Genomic DNA, 16,639 nt, shown 5'->3' on the forward strand with positions numbered 1-16,639 from the left:
CCATTTTACTTAACGTTCTTATTAAAAATAATTGTTTTGATTTACTTATTCAATTTATAAAATTAAGATAAATTTATCATATTTTTTTTTATACTATTTCTATCACTAAATAATTATGTTAAGTATATATAATACTCTAATTTATACTTTTAAAACATAACTAATAAATCTAATTTAGTAAAAATAAGCTCATAACAAAAATTTTCTTCAAAAAATTGGCTAAGTAAACAAGCGACTACTAAAATAAACGGAGAGAGTAGAAAGATAAAAACTGAAAAGTGAATGGAAAGAACTTTAGTTGTTTTTGAGGGGTTTGGGGTGGAGTGGGTGTGGGGGTGGGTGGGAACTGTTTTCCTTGTCTCAACTTGTTCTATTTTATTACATAATTACAGTATCTTCTGCTTCTCTGTTACTCACTTTTGACTTCTCATTTTAGTGCCATCCATTTGATAGTATTTATATGCTCACATATTTTTTTTTTGACTTTATCTTTGCTTTCACACATACCCTTAACCCCCAACCCCCTACTCCCACCCCATCCCCTCCATTTTTTTCTTCATAGCCTCATCTTTGTGTACCTTTTGTACCTTATTTCATGGATTAACCTCAAATAGACTTCAACTTGTAAGTCCCTTTTCTTGATCCATTCTTCTTGTGTATGCTTACTTTTGTAAAGATTTTTCATTAAGTTTTGTGTTTTCTTGATTTGTGTGCTTGTTATGCTATCAGTTATAATCTGTTTTTGTTGTTTAAATTTGTTTATATATAAATCTACAGCTGAAATGGTTAATAAAGATTCAATCTTTATTGGTTAAATTTTATGGGGTTTGTCTCTTTTTTTGGTTATATACAAATTTATAGTTTTTTCTTACCCCCTCCCTAGGAGCTGCCACCCTTTTTGCTCTCTTGGTGACTCGAACTCACAACGGTATGTTGGAAGTGAGGGGTGCTTATCATCCAAGCAGCTCCCTCTTGTCTACAAATTTATAGAGATTATTGTTGTATTTTTTGGGGGAAACTTTTTTGACTAGTTAAATGAGTCTTGATTATCTGTCCTGAGCCGGGGGTCTATCGAAAATAGCCTATCTACTTCATCCGAGGTAGTGGGATGGACTGCGTACACTTTACCCTCCCAAACCCCACTTTGTGGGAATACACTGGGTATGTTGTTGTTGTTGTTGTAAATGAGTCTTGATTATCTGTCATGAGCTAGGGGTCTATCGGTAACAACCTCTCTAATTCATCTGAGGTAGTGGTACGAACTGCGTACACTTTACCCTCCCTAGACCCCCACTTTGTAGGAATTCACTGGGTATGTTGTTGTTTTAGTAAATGAGTCTTGATTAGTTTGCTGATTATGTTATCATGTGTTTTGTTGCCTGAATTGCTTATATTCAACTTTACAGTAGGGGTGAATAAAAATTCTATCTTTATTGGTTAAAATGTATGGGGTTTGTCTCTTTTTTGCTTATATACAATTTTACAAAAATTATTGCTTGTTTTTTTTCTCGAGTCTTGATATGCTACTATCATCTGTTTTTTTTGGTCTAAAATTGCTTATATGCAAATTTAAAGCTGATGGGGACAGTAAAGATTCAATCTTTATTGGTTAAACTTTATGGGGTTTGTCTCTTTTTTGGGTATATACAAATTTATAGAGATTATTGCTGTGTTTTTCTGTTCCTTTTTGACTAGTTAAATGCTAAGTTGCTCGGACTCTTCAAAAATGTCTACGGATGCGTGTCAGATACTCCAAAGATAGGTATTTTTGAAGGATCCAACACGGGTGTGGCAACATTTTTGGAGAGTCCGAGCAACTTAGGTTAAATGAGTCTTGATTAGTTTGCTGATTATGCTATGATCTGTTTTGTTGTCTAAAATTGGTTATATACAAATTTACAGCTGAAGGGGTCAATAAAGAGTCAATCGTTATTGGTTAAAATTTTGTGCTTTGTGCCTTCTATATATCTCCTCTGCATGTAGAGATGAGTGACTAATAAGAAATTTTTTTAGCATCATTGTCCTTTTTCCAGTTGCTGCCTTCATTTTTCGTGGTTCATTTTTGGAAAATAAAGGTTCTGGCATGGACTCGTGATGACTTTATTGCAAGTAGAAAATGATGTAAAATGACAAGGCTCTTGCTCTATGCAAGCAGAATTATCAGTCAATGTTTTTGTCCTTCGTGGCCAAAAGTTATCACCAACTTAGATTTTTTTTGCTTTGTTGCAGTTAACTATATGTGTTTGACTGTACAAAATGTTTGATTATGTTTCCAAGTCCCAAGATCTGGGCGGGCAGCAAAAAATGTTTGTAAGGTACTGAAATATCCTTTGTTAAGGTTATAATGCTTTGTTTCAGTCCACTTCTTTCCGCATGTATTCGGGGGTTGTATGTTCTTATGTTTTTGAGGTAGTTGGTCCACTAAAATATTTCGGGGGTTTATTTGATATGAAATGGCATTCAGAGTTGTGGGCTAAATATATTTGTTGCATAAAGAGCTGTTGAATATTCTGTGGTTAATCATTGCATTCTAGGTATTTTGCAGATTACATCTTACCCTCGCTGTCTTTGAAGATTGTTTTCAACACTCTTTTAGTTGGACTAGACATTTTTCGTATTAGTTAAAGATAACACATAAGATGTTACTTTTAGAATTTAAGCAGTTTATGGCCGATGAACAATGTATTTATGGCAATTTGTTGAGTTGATGATTTTTGCTTGAGTATCTCTACCTTCCTTTAGGCAGCTAATAACGCTTCTTCACTTCTTTTTTTTAGGTTGGATGACTTGGATTGCGGACTGACCTTAGCATCAGCATCGTAACAGCAAATGAATGTGGCTTCGTCATGCAAGCTTTAAAACACTCCGGCCTAGCAACTAGCAGCCCATCAAGGTCTTTTAAGAGAGGAATGAGAAAAGGGTCTGAAGGACTAAAGTCTATTGGTCGATCACTCGGTTTTGGTGTCTCTAAGGCAGTATTTCCTGAAGATCTGAAAGTTTCGGAGAAGAAGATTTTTGATCCTCAAGATAAAATCCTTCTCTTGTGGAATAAGCTGTTTGTCGTATCATGCATTCTTGCCGTGTCTGTCGATCCACTATTTTTCTATCTTCCAGTTTTTGATAATAAGTCAAAATGCCTTCAGATTGATCGAAAGCTAGCTGTGATAGCCACAACGCTTCGTACCGTTGTTGATGCTTTCTATCTTATTCACATTGCACTTCAGTTTCGTACAGCTTATATTGCACCATCATCTCGGGTTTTTGGAAGGGGTGAACTTGTGATAGATCCTGGACAGATTGCTAAAAGATATTTGCGATCCTATTTTATCCTCGATCTTCTTGCCGTGGTTCCTTTGCCTCAGGTTTAAAGAAATGCTTTATATTTCTTTGGTGTCTCTTTAAATTGAAACTTTATTTCCTTTAGTAAATTACCACGGCTCTTATGGTCACTGGCTTATACTCTCTCCATCCCAATTTATGGCGCCGTTTGACTTGGCACAAATTTCAAGAAAGAAAGGTACACTTTTGAAATTTGTGCTCTAAAACAAACCTTAGATATTTGTGCGGCTAAAGTTAAATTCCTTCTAATTATATAAACATGACATCTTTCTTGGATGGACTAAAAAGGAAAGTGTGCCACAGAAATTGGGACAAAGGGAGTATGTACTTGTTAAATGATTCTCTTCCTTTCCGTGTTAACGCACTGTCGATGAATGTTTTGATAGCCTTTTGTCTTTTTATTACTAAATTATTTCTCTATGAATCAGCCCATAGAGCTGCTTTTGATGAATTCCCTATCGTCATTCACTTTGCTTTTCGCTTTATGGATCTATACAGATTGTAGCTGGGAGATTCCTGCGGAGATCGACAGGTTCTGATGTACTGGCTACCAAACAAGCGTTGCTCTATATCATTTTGCTTCAGTATATCCCCAGATTTGTTCGAGTTATACCCTTAACGGCAGAATTGAAAAGAACTACTGGTGTCTTCGCTGAAACTGCATGGGCGGGTGCTGCATCCTATTTGCTGTTGTACATGCTTGCGAGTCACGTAAGCTACTTATTAAGTTCGTTGTCGAAATGATTGCATCAGTTCTTCTGCTAGGATAACCTATTCATTGGGTTGTTTTAAAATGTTACTCCCCCCATCCCTATTTAAGTGTCTTACAAACATTTTGATCTGTCCCAAAAAGACCGTATCTTTCTATATTTAGTAAGTTTTTCAATTCCAATATTCTACATGGCAAGTTTAAGACCACAAGATTTAAAGGACTGTACACATCTTGAATTTAAGACCGCAAGATTCAAAAGTATTCTCTTTTATTTCTTAAACTCCATGTCCAGTCTAACTAAGACACTTAAATTGGGACGGAGAGAGTACTTATTTTGCGTTTTTTGTCAGTTTTTCGTCTCTGGATAGGTGGAAGTTCTAGTTTCCTGCTGTATTCTGTCATTTTGCAGATCATTATGAGGGGGGCATCTTTGTTAATATGCAATCTGTGTAAATAGCATCTTCCTCGTCTTAGATGTAGCTAAATCCGCATCCGCAAAATAAAATTAATTGTCACTGAATCGATAATTGAAAAATAGGTGGAAAACTTCATAACAACTATATCTGTTGTATTGAATCAAAAGAAATGCAGCCATCAGCATGCTATCTATTTTCTGGTTGAAATGCCAGCATACAGAGTTTGCTGTTTCACTTTCCAGCTAGAATGTTGGAAATTGCTTTAAGTTACCGAACTAGTTTTTAGCAAAATAAGTTAGTTAATTTAGGATGAATTTGAATTTTGAATTTAAGTTAGGTTGTTTGATTTGTTGAGACATTTTATTTAGTTTAAATTTTGAATGTTGCTGATTTTTCTATTGTAAGGTGGCTATTTAAAGCACCTTGATGTTCAATAAAATCATTGAATACTATTGAATGCTATTGAAAGTTATTCAATCCTTTGAGAGCCATTTTAACCCCCTTTTCGCTGCCCCATCTTTCTTTAAAAAAACCAACATAGAATAGATCGTTTACTTGTTGTACAAAGCATATGCAAATTAGATGGTTTTTCTTTGGAATTTCGGATCGTTCATCTTTACAAAACCATCGCAAAGGTTATCTTGAGGTGGATTTTGAACTCTTTACTGCCAAGGGTTAATGTCTTATGTAGATTATGAGCCAAATGAGCTCATACAGTGAGTCATACTTGTTTATTGTATGAATTAATTGGTTGTCATCCGTTTAACTTGTTCAGCCTTTTTTACCTTTCACGTATTTGCTAAAAACGTAACTAAGCAATAAAGTGTGGTCTCTATTAACATGTTAAGCTTTTAGATGAGATGTCACACACTTCAACCATTCAACGTGGTATCAAAGAAGGTTCCCGGAGAAAGAATCAGGCCCTCACGCTAAGGGCGTGTTAAAGACATAATTAGACAACTGAAAGAGTGCTCTCTCTCTAGCAGTTTAATCTTTTAGATGTTGATGGTCATGGTCACACCCTTCACCTGTAGTGATTTGTACTATTTTTCCATATAGTGTTCGGTGTCTCTTGTACGTCTTCAGTTCACGTGTATAACAATGCTCTTCTTTCTCCTTTAAGAAAACAAACTTCCTTACTTCCATTCTCATTCGTTCTTTTCAGATAGTTGGCTCCTTTTGGTATTTGCTTTCTGTGGAACGCTATGATACATGCTGGGAAAGAGCGTGTAAACATAATTCAAAATGCAACACCGATTTCTTGTACTGCGGCAATCAAGACATGACAGGGTATAATGCTTGGAGCATTATCAGTGAATCAGTTTTAAATGAAGCATGCCCGCTGACTGATGACAATCCGCCATTTGATTTCGGAATTTTCTATCAGGCTTTGTCATCTGGCATAGTTTTTTCGATGAAGTTTGTGACTAAATATTGCTACTGTTTATGGTGGGGACTCCAGAATTTAAGGTGAATTTACTTTTATGCTCAGCTAATGTTCTTCTGATATCATTTGCTTCAGTGTCTCTTATCTTTCACGGGCAATGCCTAAGGAATGAAAACAAACCGAAAACATGTACTCCCTCGTTTCAATGTTTCAAAAAAAAAAAGCATAGTTCCATTTCTGGCAACTCTTTAATTTCAACTTTCCACATGATATGTTTAAGACACAAGATTAAAGAACATTTTGGTACATTCTACATATCAATAGTTTAAGAATACAAGATTTAGAAGTCTTCTTCACTTTCTTAAACTCCGGGCTAAGTCGAAACCAGGCAGACAAATTGAAATGGATGGAGTATTGGTTTGACGGAGGGTGTAGTGTTTCCCTGTTACTGAATCATGACAGCCCATTATTAAATGTGAAATAGACGATACGGTTCTAGTGGAGTTATCGAGGTTGTAAGACAAGTAGATAATCTCCTAATTGTATATATTCCAGTATTATATGCTTCTTTTGATTCATATAGTCTATTCACTATTTGGTAGATCAATACTATTGGCTGGATTTTCGTTTACTTATTAGTTCTCTACCCAGAGGACTAGAGAAAAAAAGAAGTGACTCGTCTGGAGTTCGGAAAACTAATTAAATGAATATTTACGTTATTTTGCTTTTTAAATTTTACGGTACATTAATTGGTAATAAACCTTCGGTAAACTTGTACTAATAGTATTCCGTTTTCTTCATGTTTTGTTTGTGCAGTACCCTTGGACAGGGACTTAAAACTAGCACATTTCCCGGGGAGTCTTTATTCTCTATTGCGCTGGCAATACTCGGGCTCATTCTCTTTGCTCTGTTGATTGGTAACATGCAGGTAATGACCGAATGTTAGTAATGTAGCTTCCGAACTGACATTATCTTATAGAGATTTCTTGTCATTTTGTTACGAATAGAAAATTGTTCCGCTAGATGTTCATTTTATGATTTCCAATTCTTTAAAGTGTTTCCGGTAGTGGCAGTATGTACTCATCAAAGAGTTTGGTATTTTGCTATCACAGACGTACCTTCAGTCTCTTACCATTCGACTTGAAGAGATGAGAGTTAGAAGGCGTGACTCAGAACAGTGGATGCATCACCGGTTGCTTCCACAAGATCTTCGAGAACGGGTTAGGGGCTATGATCAGTACAAATGGCAAGAAACACGTGGAGTGGATGAAGAAAATATCGTTCAGAATTTGCCCAAGGATCTCCGGAGGGATATTAAGCGTCATCTTTGTCTGGCTCTAGTGAAGAGGGTAACTAAATTATATATTCTGGTTCTTACGTTATATTTGTTCCGCCCACTTTGAATCAACTTGTCTCATAGTGATCACGGTAGTATGGTTCTTCGATGATACAGAGCCCTCATTGTGATAAAATACATCCCTCCTCCTATAGAAAAATCTCGTCATATTTTACAAATCAGCTTGTCTCATAGTGATCATGATAGTATGGTTCTCGTTGATACAGAGGCCTCAACAACGATGGCCTACCCAATGTAATCCCACAAGTGGGGACTGGGGAGGGTAGAGTGTACGCAAACATTAACGTACCTCATAGAGATAGAGAAGTTGTTTCCCGTAGACCCTCGGCTTATAATGATACAGAGGCCTCATCTAGATAAAATACGTTCGTCCTTTCTATAGAAAAAATCTCTCATCATATTTCACAAATCAACTTGTTTCGTAGTGATCATGGTAATACATCCGTCCTTTCTATAGAAAAATCTCTCGTCGTAGGACACAACATGCCTCAGCTCCTTATTACGACGCGGTATTCTCTTGGTCTTGATAGTGTTCTCTCTCGTATTTCATGTTTCTTAGTTCTTGCTAGATTCCAGTGGTATAATGGCGGTAATGGAAATGTCCACTTCACATTTCACGATCCAGGCGTGTTTCTAAAGAGAGCAATCGAGCGTTCATTTTAGGACTCGGGGAATCGATTCTGTTGCTGCTTTGTTAAGAGCTGTAATATTCGTTTGTTGATTTTCAGGTGCCTCTATTTGCGAATATGGAGGAGAGATTGCTCGATGCAATTTGTGAGCGTCTAAAACCATGTTTGTACATCGAGAACACTTACCTTGTTCGAGAAGGAGATCCAGTGGATGAAATGCTCTTTGTTATACGAGGTCGCCTTGAGAGTGTGACAACTGATGGTGGAAGAAGCGGTTTCTTCAACCGCAGTTTGTTAAAAGAATCCGACTTCTGTGGAGAAGAACTTCTTACGTGGGCACTCGATCCAAAATCAGGTTCTAACCTCCCGTCTTCTACTCGTACAGTAAAAGCTCTAACCGAGGTAGAGGCTTTCGCTCTAATAGCAGATGAGTTGAAATTCGTCGCAAGTCAGTTCAGAAAACTCCACAGTAGACAAGTTCAGCATACGTTCCGTTTCTATTCCCAGCACTGGAGAACCTGGGCTGCTTGCTTCATCCAAGCAGCATGGAGGCGATACACGAAAAGGAAACTTATGGAACTTCAAAGGAAAGAAGACGAGGAAGCAGAAGCGTTAGCCGGGGCTAGTAGCAACGTGGCTGGAGCTTCGTTTAGTATTGGCGCAACATTCTTGGCATCGAAATTTGCAGCTAACGCTCTCCGAGGCATTCACAGGAATCGAAATCTCAAGACTGCTAGGGAGTTGATGAAGCTGCAAAAGCCTCCAGAACCTGATTTCAGTGTAGATACTGAGTGATTTTTTTGTTGTTGTAACTGCTCATACTGTGCTTGTCTTATTGCTACATTACTTATGTAAGAGTTTAACTTCTATATACTGATCGTGTAAATAAATTTTTACGCTAAAAGCTCGCGTATTCGCTGCTGAATTTGTTGTTGTTGTACCGCATAAATGTAATTGACCGTGACTTCGAAGCCATAGATAGAACACCTGGTAAAAAGATCCAATCTTGACTGATGTAAAATACCGCGATTTCGATCTTGTTCAACAAAATCACCAGTAAAACAACAAAACCCAAAGTTACATCTCTTGCACCTTTTTAAGTTTTACCTATTATGGTACCACCAAAGTGAACATGATCTCCACCAAGTAACGAAGCCAGAATTTTCATTGAGGGGGTTCAGAAGTAAGCATACGAACTAGCCGAATAAGATTCAACAGCTACTATATATACACAAAAAAAAAAAAAAAAATTAACCATGTAAACGTAGCATAAAAGTAATACTATAATTTTCCGTCGAAGAAGGGCGGCTCCGCGCCCGTCTCCACCGAACTTAAATAAACAGCAAACAACAACAACATACCCAACAACATACCCAATATAGTCCCACAAGTTTAGCAGGTAGAGAGACCAATAGACCCTCGGCTCGAGGAAAAACCAAACATACACAAAACACAAATAAGAGAAACAATAAATTTCATTCCAAAAGGCAATTTTAGGCATTTTATAAATCAAGAAAACAAGAAAGAAGCTACAGTATACTCCAATCTGTCTAAGAAGATCAAAATGCCCCAACTATTGCCTTTACTTTTCTTCCACCATTTTCACCCCAAATTTATTCATAAAACTTGATGCATTTCTTTACTCAAAACATCATCAGTCCCTTGAGATAAAACAACCTCATATGTTTAGCAACGATGCGACGTCTTGACTGGCTTTAGTTTGTAGAGTTCTTCAGCACCCATTCCACCAAAGTTGAAACACCAAACCCTGTGGCATTTTTCTTTTTATCGCTCCAGACAGGACCAGCTAAGTCGATATGCATCCATTGGACCTTCTCGTCAACAAACTGTAAAACGAAAACCAAATGTCATATTTCTTGTCTCAAAGATTTATCCTTTGTAACAGCAAATTGAAATGAAGTAGGAACAGCACAAGTTCCTAGTGACGTACAATATGTAGGTGGAAAAAGAAGGCCCTTAGTGTTTCTATAATGTCTCAACTTCCCGTCCTTGTTGCTTTCTTTTATTTATGATGTTAGAAGAAATTTTTGGTTCTACTGAACATAAGCTTCGATCGCTGCTAGAACAGAAACTCCAGATCATTCTTATTCCCATGAAATATGAAATGCTTATGAGTAGGCGCGGCATTGTATTCTTCATGCCCACAAAGATTTTCATTACGCAGAAACTGCTGAACTATATTGGGGTATACAACGCACGCTTACTCATATGAAGGTTTCAAGCAAGAATTTTCTTGGGGTTACTTTGTAAATTCCATAATCATGCGGGCAAAAGTTTGGTTCAGACTAAATTTTACGTTAACCAATGCAGAAAAAGTAGTGATCAGACAGTTACCTGCTTGAGGAAGAGAGCAGCAGTAATTGCACCACCTTGACGACCTCCAGTGTTCACCATATCGGCCACTCCTGATTTCATATTGTCCCAGTAACTCTCCTCCATAGGCATCCTCCATAGCTTTTCACCACTTACCTCGGAAGCTGCAACAACCTCCTTTGCTAGGTCGTCGCTAGGAGTAAAAATACCTGAATTTTATATACAAGATATTCAGTCGAAGTTCGTTCCAGTAGACTACAAATTCAGAGCTAATACATCAAAGATACACCGTAGCATCTTGCTTTATCTTCAGTGAACGTGCATTCAAAGTAATAAATGTATAAACTAGAACATTAAATGGTAAACGAACCATCACGTAAACTGAAAATAAAAAAGAAGAGGCACAAGCATATATACCAGCAATTGAAGGTCCAAGAGCAACTACACAAGCACCAGTTAACGTTGCCAGATCAACTATCTGCATTCAATCGAACATGTCGTTAACACATGCCAAGGTCCTGAGTTAAGTTCTAATTACCGTACAACGCTATCTTAGCAAAGAGTGATGTTTGAAGATCAAAGGAAAGGATCTCATTACATTTTTTGTTATTAGAAATCCAAAAACTCTTTTGATAGCCATGACGTCAAATTTTGGTTATTTAGAAAATACAGACCTTGTTAAAAAAATTGCCTTTCCAACTCATGTCGTGTCGCTCTTTCAAAATGGTGTTCGTGTCTATTAAATTATGTATTCATGAAACAATAACATTGACCAATGAAAGTTCACAAGTTCCAGATTACGTATTCAGGGAAAAACTTTCACTTTTGGGTTGTGAAGTGGTAAAGAGAAGTGCGGGAGATATATTAAATGGTAAAAAGTCTAAAGTGATCTACGAAAGAGACAGATGCGTAATAACAATGTTTAATTAATACCTTTTCTGCACCTTGGTTACAGGCATATACCAAAGCATCGGCAAGTGTGAGCCTACCCTCAGCATCGGTGTTGTTAACCTATACAATGAAGATGAATGCACCAATAAAAACCCCGAAGAAGAAAGAAAATCTTTCGACAAAATAAAGGCTAAGGAAACAGCCTTGAAAAACTTATATTATAGGTGCTCCAGTACATCCGAACACCCCAACTAAATCAAAATTATCACAGAGTAAAAAGGATCCAATTGGAAAATTTACGGCAATCTTTGTGGGTATTAACCCATAAAGGCCACAAAAATGAGCTTACCTCAATTGTCTTCCCATTTGAAGCTGTGATGATGTCTCCAGGTCTCATGCCTGTTCCACTGATCATATTTTCACAAGCGGCAACAATGAAATGCACCTGCAACATGGTAATAAGTTCGGTGAAAAGAGAATAATTTGTGAAATTCGATTTCTGTCACTTTCATTTGATTCGTTGTTATGAAAAAACATCCTTATCCCCCTCCCATACAAGATAGGAACAGTTTTCCCTCGAATGATGAAAACGGACTAACCTCTACCCCAGAAGGCTTTATTTGACCAAGAGCTTTTGCTGCACCTAAAACAGCTGCAGCCCCTCCCATGTCAAACTTCATTAGTTCAATCGAACAACCAGGTCCAGTTTTGATGTTGTAGCCACCACTGGGAACATGAAAAGAATTGTTCAAGAAATCATGCCGGAAGAATTAAAAAAGAAGATAAAGCAATAATAAAAGAAACAATATCAGATCCATTTTATATTCTTCCAACGTATAGAAGATAGGATTACCTGTCAAAAGTTAATCCCTTTCCAACCAAGGCTATCTTCTTTTTGATTTCCCCACTAGACGGCTTATAACACAAATGGATGAAATGAGCAGGATTTGCAGATGCTGCAGCAACAGCTAAATAGGATCCCATTTTCAATTTTGTGCACTGCTCAACGTCCAAGATGTTTGCAGACAAGACATCGTTATAAGTGGACGCAATCTTTTTGGCCTCTTCAGCAAGTACCGCTGCAGCATAAAGTTGGCATTTTAATAGCTTGGTTATAGTCATGTTATTAAAAGGGACAACAAGGAAATGCATTGAAGATCACTAACCAGGCGTAAGTACATTGGCGGGTGCATTGACGAGTTCTCTACCGAGTATAACACCTGCACAGACATCTGCTGCATGCTTGATTTTCTTCTCTATCTCAGTTCCAGTTCCCAGTCCAAGAATATCCAAAGATTTCAACGTTGGCTTCTTCGACTCAGACTTAAATCTATTATCTTCAAATATCCCTAGTAAAGCTCCTATATAACATTCAAGAGAATCATCCAAGTTTAGTTTCTCAATATGGTTCAATGAATTAAGCGAAGATCACGAAAATGGATACCAGTTGTTATGGCAGAGGCAGAGCTAAGCTTCGATTCTATGGAGAGCCCATCAGTAGAAGCAAGTGCAACGGCAATATTACTAGCCTGAGCAGACTTGGCAGCTGCAGCTGCAGCCTCCCCTAAACTGCGATAAGCAGTAGTTGATGATGTCAATGAGCCAAGCCCAACTAACGCAATCCTTTTCGAGCCAAGACCAGGAAGCCTCAGAACTGTGGATTGTCCAGACTTTCCACTAAAATCCTCCTCGAATGAAGCCTCAGACAATAAACCACTCAATTTGGAATCTAGCTTTTGCAATAGTGGATTCTTGAACTTAGAACACTCGTCTCTAGCCACGTCCTTCTCTGTGGCACCTACTGCAAGTATGTCTCCTTTCCATTCGACCAGATCAATCTCTTTAGCAGCAAATGAAATCTTTCATGTTCACAAAACAGCAAAAGGATTAGTCCAGAAATTATAAAACTTCCATATACATAAACACAAGAATCACAAAATAGAGATCGCAGGAATCAACACAGGCCGCATACTAAGGATGGAACATTAAAAACAATTATCTACATAAGACTCTAAAAGATTGGATATGTCACAATTTATAGCCGTCCCCAGTAGAGATCACAATGATCACAATTCTTTTATGCACTGAATTTGCAATGATCACAATGAATATGAAGGGTTTCACATATCAAAATGCAGACCCAAAGTACTGAACTCACAAAGACGGATTTCAGAGTTACTGGTAGGTATCACAAATCAGACAAAAATCCCCTCAAACACTAGACAAGACTAATAAGAAATATCCATTCTTTCCTCACAAACATAGAGATGAAAGTATACAGTATCACAAATACGAGTCCAAACCCACAAAAACAAGAGACGAATAATATAAAAGATCCAATCTTTGCACTAAATTCACAAACATGAAAGTATAAAAAAACAGCATCCCGGTGCACTAAAGCTCTCGCTTTGAGCGGATTCCGGGAAAGGACCGGACCATAAGGGTCTATAATATGAAGCCTTACCATGCATTTCTACAAGAGGTTGTTTCCATAGATCGAACCTGTGACCACCTGGTCAAATGGATCCCTCTATTTGTGGGGCCTTATGACAAAAGGCCAGACCACAAGGGTCTATTGTACACAACCTTACCCTACGTTTCTGCACGAGGTTGTTTCCACGGCTTGAACCCGTGACTCCTGGTCAAATGGATCCCGCTATTTGTGGGGCCTTATGACAAAAAGCCGGACTAGAAGGGCTATGCAACCTTACTGCAAGAGGTTGTTTCCACGGCTTGAACCCGTGACCACCTGGTCAAATGGATCCCGCTATTTGTGTGGCGTTATGACAAAAGGCCAGATCACAATGGTCTATTGTACGCAACCTTACCCTATGTTTCTGCAAGAGGTTGTTTCCACGGTTTGAACTCGTGACCTCCTAGTCACATGGAGGCAACTTTATAAAGAATCACAAATGACAATCCAAACCCACAAATAAACAAGAAAAATCAGTTCTATGCATTGGAAATTCACCAAAAAGAAAAATTCTTTCAACTGAATTCACAAAGATAAAGTTGAACTTATACAGTATCATAGATTCAAGAATTGAAACCCCACAAATAAACAACCTACATCAATTCAATACAAGAGATTTAAAAATCAAGTCTTTATGCAAAAATAAACTGAATTCAAAAAGATAAAGCTGAACTTATACAGTATCACAGATCAAGAATTGAACCCCACAAAATAAACAATCAAAATCAATTCCATACACATAAAAATCAAATTTTTATACAAAAATTAAACTAAAATCACCTTATAAAACAATAAAATTCAATCTTTATCCAAAAATAAAACTAAAATCACCTAAAATTAAATAAAAATCAAATCTTTATGCAAAAAAAAAAAAAAAAAAAACAAGAATCAACCTTAGGGGCATCGCTTGGATTAGGTTGAGTGAGACCAAGAGTAGCATATGCAATAGAATGAGCCATTCTTTTAGCTTTTCTTGAATACAAGGGTGTAACTGAAATTGAAAGAGACCAAAAGGGACTAGATTGTAATTTGGTGAAAATAGAAGGGTAACAATGAAAAGATGAAGATGATGATGATGAACAAGAAGTAGAAGAAGAAGCTAATGCTGAAGAAACTCTAAGTGCGGCCATTGTGAATATATATAGAGACAGAGACCTAATGGGTGAGAAATTTGAGAAGAAAATGGATCTTTTTTGGATGATGATGATATGATGTGTGCATTGACATGTGTGATTTGGGTTTTCACAATTGGCCCATTGAGGTTTTTTTTTTTCTTCAAAGAGTGCTCGGTGGACTAATGCTGCCGCTGCGTGAGAGTTTCAAAAAGGTTTCACCATAAGTGTGTGGGGTCCGAAGAAGGTTGGACCTTTAAGTATCTATCTTATAGTTTAGTTTTATATGAGAGTCTGAAGAAGGTTCGACCATAAGTGTATAGGGTTCGAAGAAGGTTGGACTTTTAAAGTATCTATCGTACAGTTTTATCAGAGAGTCTGAAGAAGGTTCGACCATAAGTGTGTGGGGTTCGAAGAAGGTCAGACCTTAAGTATCTATCGTACAGTTTTATCAGAGAGTTTAAAGAAGGTTCGACCAAAAGTGTGTGGGGCACGGAGAAGGTCGGACCTTAAGTATCTATCGTATAGTTTTATCTGAGAGTCTGAAGAAGGTTCGAAGGTTCGACCATAAGTGTGAGGGGTCCGAAGAAGGTTGTACCTTTAAGTATCTATCGTATAGTTTAGTTTTATCTGAGAGTCTGAAGAAGGTTCGACCATAAGTGTGTTGGGTTCGAAGAAGGTTGGACTGTAAGTATCTATCGTATAGTTTTATCAGAGAGTCTGAAGAAGGTTCGACCATAAGTGTGTAGGGTTCGAAGAAGGTTTAGAGAGTATGAAGAAGGTTCGATCATAAGTGTGTGGGGTTCGAAGAAGGTCGGACCTTAAGTATCTATCGTACAGTTTTATCTGAAAGTCTGAAGAAGGTTCGAAGGTTCGACCATAGGTGTGTGGGGTCTGAAGAAGGTTGGATCTTTAAGTATCTATCGTATAGTTTAGTTTTATCCGAGAGTCTGAAGAAGGTTCGACCATAAGTGTGTGGAGTTCGAAAAAGGTTGGACCGTAAGTATCTATCGTACAGTTTTATCAGAGAGTCTGAAGAAAGTTCGACCATAAGTATGTAGGGTTCGAAGAAGGTCAGACCTAAAGTATCTATCGTACAGTTTTATCAGAGAGTCTGGAAAAAGTTCGATCATAAGTGTGTGGGGTTCGAAGAAAGTCGGACCTTAAGTATCTATCATACAGTTTTATCTGAGAGTCTGAAGAAGGTTCGATCATAAGTGTGTGGGGTTCGAAGAAGGTCAGACCTTAAGTATCTATTTACAGTTTTATCAGAGAGTCTAAAGAAGGTTCGACCAAAAGTGGGGGGGGGGGGGGGGGGAAGAAGTTCGGACCTTAAGTATCTATCGCATAGTTTTATCTGAGAGTTTGAAGAAGGTTCGAAGGTTCGACCATAGGTTTGTGGGGTTTGAAGAAGGTAGGACCTAATTAAGTATCTATCGTACAATTTTATTTGAGAGTCTGGAGAAGGTTTGACCATAAGTATGTGGGGTCCGAAGACCTTTAAGTATCTATCGTATAGTTTAGTTTTATCTGGGAGTCTGAAGAAGGTTCGACCATAAGTGTGTGAGGTTCGAAGAAGGTTGGACTGTAAGTATCTATCGTATAGTTTTATCAGAGAGTCTGAAGAAGGTTCGACCATAAGTGTGTAGGGTTCGAAGAAGGTCAGACCTTAAGTAGCTATCGTACAGTTTTATCAGAGAGTATGAAGAAGGTTCGATCATAAGTGTGTGGGGTTCGAAGAAGGTCGGACCTTAAGTATCTATCGTACAGTTTTATCTGAGAGTCTGAAGAAGGTTCGAAGGTTCGACCATAGGTGTATGGGGTCTGAAGAAGGTTGGACCTTTAAGTATTTATCGTATAGTTTAGTTTTATCTGAGAGTCTGAAGAAGGTTCGACTATAAGTGTGTGGGGTTCGAAGAAGGTTGGACCGTAAGTATCAATTGTATAGTTTTATCAGAGAGTCTGAAGAAGGTTCGACCATAAGTGTGT

At 37.7% G+C, this 16,639-nt stretch overlaps 2 protein-coding genes across 2 annotated transcripts; one reads left to right on the forward strand and one right to left on the reverse strand.

Annotated features, from left to right (window-relative positions):
- Nucleotides 1–410: 410 nt before the first annotated feature.
- On the forward strand, nt 411–8,765 carry LOC107840869 (probable cyclic nucleotide-gated ion channel 5). The gene is given in 9 exon segments (XM_016684809.2): nt 411–624; nt 2,230–2,315; nt 2,778–2,818; nt 2,821–3,362; nt 3,838–4,050; nt 5,633–5,937; nt 6,671–6,782; nt 6,967–7,203; nt 7,940–8,765. Coding segments are annotated over 8 exon segments (2,205 nt in total). The 5' UTR covers nt 411–624; nt 2,230–2,256; the 3' UTR covers nt 8,636–8,765.
- Nucleotides 8,766–9,297: 532 nt separating this feature from the next.
- Nucleotides 9,298–14,901, reverse strand: LOC107840870 (leucine aminopeptidase 2, chloroplastic). Its single transcript, XM_016684811.2, has 10 exons — nt 14,432–14,901; nt 12,510–12,924; nt 12,232–12,426; nt 11,919–12,144; nt 11,665–11,791; nt 11,415–11,510; nt 11,108–11,185; nt 10,592–10,652; nt 10,196–10,383; nt 9,298–9,687 (listed from the first exon to the last, which is right to left on the reverse strand). Exons 1-10 carry the CDS (start codon nt 14,666–14,668, stop codon nt 9,556–9,558), a joined length of 1,755 nt encoding a protein of 584 aa, XP_016540297.2. The 5' UTR covers nt 14,669–14,901; the 3' UTR covers nt 9,298–9,555.
- Nucleotides 14,902–16,639: the final 1,738 nt, after the last annotated feature.

This window comes from Capsicum annuum, chromosome 9 (assembly GCF_002878395.1).
Source record: "Capsicum annuum cultivar UCD-10X-F1 chromosome 9, UCD10Xv1.1, whole genome shotgun sequence".
Classification (NCBI taxonomy): domain Eukaryota; kingdom Viridiplantae; phylum Streptophyta; class Magnoliopsida; order Solanales; family Solanaceae; genus Capsicum; species Capsicum annuum.